At 25.6% G+C, this 7672-nt stretch overlaps 1 protein-coding gene across 1 annotated transcript; it reads right to left on the reverse strand.

Annotated features, from left to right (window-relative positions):
- Positions 1-5067: 5067 nt before the first annotated feature.
- Positions 5068-6429, reverse strand: LOC125850134 (F-box/LRR-repeat protein At3g26922-like; the record flags this gene model as incomplete). The annotated part of the gene is made up of 3 exons (XM_049530027.1): positions 5995-6429; positions 5299-5463; positions 5068-5208 (listed from the first exon to the last, which is right to left on the reverse strand). Coding segments are annotated over exons 1-3 (741 nt in total), but the record flags the coding sequence as incomplete, so codon positions are not given.
- Positions 6430-7672: the final 1243 nt, after the last annotated feature.

The following is a 7672-nucleotide window of genomic DNA, read 5'->3' on the forward strand; positions in this document are numbered from 1 at the left end:
AATTTTAATAATTTCGTATTTTTCAGAACTCGTGAATATATTGCTCCTTTGCGCAATACATAACAAACGATACGTAAGTTATGTATCAAACAAAGTTGTAATGTATCTCATAAAAGTGGAGTGATGTATCTTGATGTTAAGAGAGAGAGGGAGGAAAAAATGGGATTTTTATAATTAATTCAAAAGCTAAGAATTTTTAAGAAGTATGTTATCTTAAGTTGTGTAATTATGTATTTTTTCTATTAAAAAAAATTAAAAACTTAGTTCTACTGTATAAGCTAAAGCCATCAGTTTTTTATTTTTCCGGATAAAATATTCTTATCAAAAAATTTATTAAAAAAATTACTAGAGTTTAGAAAAAAATATTTGGAGTTTGAATTTTAAATTTAACAGTTAAGAAAAACAACAGAAGCTTATATATGAAATTCAAGTTACTCTCCTGCTTCCATTGCATGATTGTCAAACTGCATGATTTTATTGATTATTCCATTATTACAATTAAGTTATTAAATAAAAGTATTTACTATCAACAAATAACTAAAAACAAAGTTAAAACATCATAATTTATATACTTACATCAACAATGAGTCTCTGAATTTGGGGACAATTCTTGACAAAACAAAGAGAATCCCAAGGATTGACGATTATACCGTCCTCAATATTTGTTGCTTTATTGAATCTAAAATATTATAGGTATTTTAACATGTAACTTTTGTCGATATAATTTAGGTATGTCTTGTTCATTATTAACACTTTTAGTTATCATAATGTACATCTATAGATAGGTGTATTTGAACGACATATATATAGAAATTAGAATATATAATCAAACCATTCATCATTATCGTTCTTATAATTATTTTATAGAAACTACGTGTAATATGTATCTTCTTCTTGCATAATATAACCCTAGTAGGATACATAGATATAAAAAAAAATTGATGTGGAAAACCTTGAGCATGCCTTTCCAGACCATATACTACGTATTATAATGATTTAACGAAATATTACAAGGAGATAGTATTGGACTAAAAATAAAGTCTGTAAAGCACTCAAAAATGAATGTGGTCCAATGGCCAATAACAAAGTTGAAAACCATGAGAAATACAAGTTGAGTCAAACTGACAAATATTGAAATAAAAAGTAATATACCTCATATTTTTATTAGGCTAGCAAACTCCCTTTTTTTATTTGTCACGACTTGCTCACACAATTGAATCAAAATGAGTTGCAAGACTCACACAACCAACAAAATTGTATTTCACAATCTTTTCAATATTATGTGCACTTGACAAGGAAAATTCCATCACATGTTTTTATGGTATTTTTTATTTCAAGAGTGAAATTTTCTCACCCAAAATATTTTATGTTAAATGGGTACTCAAGATGTTTTTCATAACTATTTATAACTCTCATGTTATAGCCAAAAAATCATCTCATTATTGTCAAACAACAACATGTGATTTTCTCAAAGATGCAAAAATCATGTTTTACAATGACATTTTTCCTCATTTCATGAACCCCCACTATTTTAAGAATTTAATATCATTTTTTTCCATGAAAAGTAGTATCACATTTTTCATGAAATATTAGGTAAAACGTTCTCTTTTTTTTTACCTTTTCTCCACTTGAATTGAGCAAGTAGAAAAACACTTTACCATACACCTCTTCTCTTCAATCTCTTGAAGAGAACGATGTTAAGCAGAATCATGTTAAGATCCCTATCTTGATATACGCACCTTTTCAAACTGTAACAAAAACATGAATCTCCTTAAAATTGTTGGTGTAATATACCACAAATACAATAAATTACAGTTGAAATAAAATGAACAAAAAATGTATAAACAAATCTTTAGGCTGATGCACGGATATCTCGCTCTCTTTAAGGAGATTCAAGGCCATTGCGGCATAATCTACACCGATGCATGGATATCTCGCTCTCTTTAAGGAAATTCAAGGCCATTGCGGCATAATCTACACCAATCCAGCAGTAATACTCTTGACTTGTCCCCTCCAGGTTACAATAGCCCAACAACGTGTACAACTCAAGCAACTCCGAATTAGTTGAAGAGTCAAAAGCTCCACATAAGAACACCTTAGCTTCCTTCAACATATAAGTTTTCTCTTTTGTATAGTGAATATAGTTACAACAACCAATAGTCATCTTCTACCACAATTTATACCCACTAACATATGCACTTAATATTTTATTTTAATAATAAAATGCATAATACACCAACAATTTCGTTTTGTTTGAATATATTTTTACGTCAGAAAATTATATTGATAATATTTGGTTTGTTTTGCATTGATTTTGTAGGTATCTTGAAAATGGATGCTTTCTTTTCTTTAATCAATGCTACAAATTAAGTAGAAACTTTTTTTTTTATGCATCGAAGTTGAAGAATATTTTGCAGTATTTGATTGAGGATGGAAGCGCTCTAACAATCCACCATAACTTATATTAATCTATTAATTATGATTTTTTCATTATGATTTGGGGACTCAATGCCTAATCTTATCGGCGATTTGATATCCTACCTATGATGGAAACTAAGATAAATAAGGGGAAAAGGATTAAAAATGTCCTTAACGTATTGGAAATGGCTCAAAAATACCCTTCCACCACCTATTGGATCAGAAATGCCCTTCCATCCATCTATTTGGATCAAAAATGCCCTTAAGGTTAAATTTAAGTTAAAATTACCTTTCCTTTTAACAGAAACTGATGTGTGGCATAAATAATTTTTTAAATTAAATATGTGACATTATTTCTATTGGTCCAAATTTAATTAATTAAATCCAACTTCATTCACTTTCATACCATTATAATCCAATTAGTTAAGGGCATTATTAGATATATTCTTTCATAAAAAGAATTAATATTTAGTTCTTTTTATATATAATTTTATTGATTAACGTGCCAGACACATGTACATCTTAATATCATTGTAAATAATCCAATACAATTATTTATTTTGTACTGTTATTCTCATATATAATTTAGTTCATTTTTTCTTTACCCTGTTATTTAGAGTGTATATTTATCTCTCTCTCTCTCTCTCTCTCTCTATATATATATATATATATATATATATTACTTTAAAAGTATAAAGTTCCTTAGAAATATTGTTTGAATTATTTATAATTTATTAAAAGACTTTACAATAGATAGATTATTATTTTCTATTTTCCTCAAATTATTATTTAAGTATTTTTATAAATATTAAAATTATAGAGTCTTAAAATATATGGTAAAAAGTATTAAGAGAACTAATAATTAAAGAATCCTTGAAATATATGGTATGAAGAAATTAGATTTTAAAAATTAAGGAGTCATAAAATATATTGTAAGATGAAAATATATGGTAAGAAGTATTATGACTATTAATTATATAGAGACCTAAAATATATGAAAAGATGTATTAGGAAAATTAATAATTAAAGAGTTCTAAAATATATGATAAAATATATATATATTAAAAATTAAGAAGTCCTACAATATAAGGTAAGAAGAAAATATATAGAAAGACATAATAAGATAATTAATATAAAGTAAATTCTAAAATACTGGTCAAAATTCATATAGTTTGACTTTCAATAGAAAAAACAAATTAAAATTCAACATTACAAATACTACTTAAGATCAGCAATAAATATATCTTCTCCAACCAAAATAACATTGCATCATAACTGATGAACAAATTAGGAAAAGAAAAAAAATCTAATATCTTTTTGTGATGCTTAGAAAATACATGTCTTCTCCAACTCTTCTCCTATGATTTTTTTTTTTTTGAATTCTGCATTCAAAAAAATTTATGTTTAGGAAATACAGAGCTTTTGTCCTTAATATGATAGTAGGTTGAAATAGTAACTATCTTTGAGACCGTAACAACATCCTTCGATTTAATTTCTAAATGTTTATTCTTTAAAACTAAGATAAATAAGTGTTTTATTAGATATATTCTTTCATAAAAAGAATTAATATTTAGTTCATTTTATATATAATTTTATTGATTAACGTGCCAGACACATGTACATCTTAATATCATTGTAAATAATGCATTACAATTATTTATTTTGTACTGTTATTCTCACATATAATTTAGTTCATTTTTTCTTTACCCCGTTATTTAGAGTGTATATTTATCTCTCTCTCTCTCTATATATATATATATATTACTTTAAAAGTATAAAGTTCCTTAGAAATATTGTTTGAATTATTTATAATTTATTAAAAGACTTTACAATAGATAGATTATTATTTTTCTATTTTCCTCAAATTATTATTTAATTATTTTTATAAATATTAAAATTATAGAGTCTTAAAATATATAGTAAAAAGTATTAAGAGAACTAATAATTAAAGAATCCTTGAAATATATGGCATGAAGAAATTAGATTTTAAAAATTAAAGAGTCATAAAATATATTGTAAGATGAAAATATATGGTAAGAAGTATTATGACAATTAATTATATAGAGACCTAAAATATATGAAAAGATGTATTAGGAAAATTAATAATTAAAGAGTTCTAAAATATATGATAAAAAATATATATATTAAAAATTAAGAAGTCCTACAATATAAGGTAAGAAGGAAATATATAGAAAGCCATAATAAGAGAATTAATATAAGGTAAATTCTAAAATACTGATCAAAATTCATATAGTTTGACTTTCAATAGAAAAAAACAAATTAAAATTCAACATTACAAATACTACTTAAGATCAGCAATAAATATATATTCTCCAACCAAAACAACATTGCATCATAACTGAAGAACAAAATAGGAAATAAATAAAAATCTAATATTCTTTTGTGATGCTTAGAAAATACATGTCTTCTCCAACTCTTTTCCTATGATTTTTTTTTTTTTGAATTCTGCATTCAAAAAATTGTATGTTTAGGAAATACAGAGCTTTTGTCCCTATGATGATAGTAGGTAGAAATAGAAACTATCTTTGAGACTGTAACAATATCCTTCGGTTTAATTTTTAAATGTTTATCCTTTGAAACTATAATTAAAGACTCCAGAATCTTTGCCCGCAGCAAAAAGAAATTCACCAATTTCCCTTCCAGCTCAAGCTTCTTGTATCCTTTCACCTTTAAGAGTTTTAGCTTCGAAAACTCTATTTGGCAATTCTCAAACTTTTCCTTTGCCACAAAATTCCAATATCTTCCTGCTTCCATTGCATAATCGCCAAACTGCATAATTTTAATTAATTACTTCACAAAAAATTAACAATAGCTAAAAAAACATTAAAATATTAAAAAGATTCAAATTAATATACTTACATCGAGAAAGAGTCTTTCAATTTGGGGACAATTCTTGACAAAGAAAATGATGTCCCATGGGTTCACATATGTTAGTCCATGTCGCACAATTTGCAACTCCTTCAAATTTGGAAGATAGAACTCCATATCTTTGTATTCAAAATCCACATATCTAGGAGAAAGTCCCTAAATAAAGTGTACACACAAAATACTTACGTTGTCAATATATAAAAATAAATTTCAAAATAAAAAAAAATTAAATCATTACATTACCTCAAGAAAAATATTGTTGATTGAGAGAGTTCGCACGTTTCTTAAGATTTCAATCAAATTACCCATTCCGCTCATATGTTGAAGCCATGTAATAGTATCAAGATTGAATATCACATCATCAAATCTTGTCGGACCAATCAACTTGATTTTATCAATCTCACCCTCATAATGGAAAGTGTGAATATTGGGATCATCAATAGTGATCAAACAAATTTTACCACAACCTCTAATCAAAATAGTTCTAAGTTGATTCGAACCTTTGATTGTAACATTTGTTGGAGAAGAACAAAAAGCCAATGACAAAGACTCAAGTACCACACAACTTCTAAATAACTCTTGAATAAAATGAGGTGTGATTGGAGCCTTAGTTAGACTAAGCGATTTTAAAAATCGTAAGCCTTTTAAATTTGGGGATAAACGCAACTCACAATTGAACAATTTTACACTTCGAAGAGTTTCAATATCAATAAAATCAGAATGCATATAGTAAGTATCTTCATTATCAGGTGTAAACCATAAATCTATCTCGAGCTCTTCTATGCCCTTTGATGCAACAATTTGAATCCACTCCTGAAGAAAAAGTGAGTACCTATTTGGCGCAGGAATGTACAAATGAAAACTGTAAATTTTCTTTCCTAAATGACCACTTATGATTTTATTGATTATTGAGATATCATCCCTACCACAATTGTTCTTAAAGATTCTATCAAAACGCAAATTGCGGGCATACATCCATGAATTTAAAAATGGACTAGCTACTGCAGAAGAAGAAATAACATCCTTAATAGGTAAAAAGGTAAAAATCCTATCAATCACATGATTAGGAAGATAAACAGAACGATTTGACAATCGCTTTCTTTTGGATCCTGGAGATTCCATCATTATTTTTCTTCTGAATTTGAAGAAAAATAATATGACAGAAAATAGCTGTATATATTAAAGAGAAAGTATTAACTCAAGATATGAGAATGCAAGAGAAAGTTTATATTTATAGAGGGAGAATTGTAAAGATATTAAGAGATATTAAATGCAAATGCACTCAACAACTTGCTTTAAAATACTTCTCGACTTTGGAAAGCAAATCAAAAAAATAAAAATATAATCTAATTTCATTTATAATGCAATCTACATTTATAAATAAAAAATGAAAATGGTGTTGAAGGACTCTGTGTTATGACATTTTTCTTGGATTTAGAACCCCATAAATAAATAAATTTTACAGTTTGTTACCAAATTTTAAAATAACAGAAAAGACAAAAAATAATTTAAGAAAACTTATTATTAGTTCTTTCAAATTTGAAATTTGAATGTAAAATGAGTTTCATTCATTCAAAATTAATTGATAAGAATCTAATGATATTTTTCTTGGATTCAGATCCCAAAAGTAAATAAATTTATAGTTTAATACCAAATTTTAAAATAACATAAAAGACAAAAATAATTTAATAAATGTTATTTTCTATTATTAGTTATTCTTCTAATTTGAAAATTTGAATGTAATATAAGTTTCATTCATTCAAAATTAATTGATAAGGACCTAAAATGTAAAATTCACATGATTTGACAGATGAACCAAAAATAAAATAATTTTGTTTATGAGTTCTGACTATATAATAAAAAATAATTTTGACATAATATTTCATAGTAATAACTAATAATACATTTGCAACAGAATGTAAAAATACATATTATTAATAACTACATAACTAATAATGTATCTGATATTTTATACAACTATTTAGTATTAATAAAACATTTGGTAACATTATTAAGTTCTCTAATATGTATTTGACATAACTTATATGGAAACCAATATAATATTTTATGTAGGATAAAATACAAAATAAAAAGCATATAATAGTAGTAACTCTGTCTAGACAACAAATAGTATGTTGATTTTCTCTTAATTGTTTTTTTTTTTAAAATAAAATAAATTATTTGATCTTTTGAAACTTTAGTAATCCTAATTACAGGATTTTACATATTCTAATTTTTCAAGCTATGCAAAGATCAGATAAACCTATTAAATTAATATATAATAGATTAAAGTTAAAGAAATATCAAATCAGTGACAGTATGATTGTCAAAAGAGTTTATTAGACTGATTACATATTCAATTATT

The sequence above is a fragment of the Solanum stenotomum genome, unplaced genomic scaffold (genome assembly GCF_019186545.1).
Source record: "Solanum stenotomum isolate F172 unplaced genomic scaffold, ASM1918654v1 scaffold14222, whole genome shotgun sequence".
In the NCBI taxonomy this organism is placed as follows: domain Eukaryota; kingdom Viridiplantae; phylum Streptophyta; class Magnoliopsida; order Solanales; family Solanaceae; genus Solanum; species Solanum stenotomum.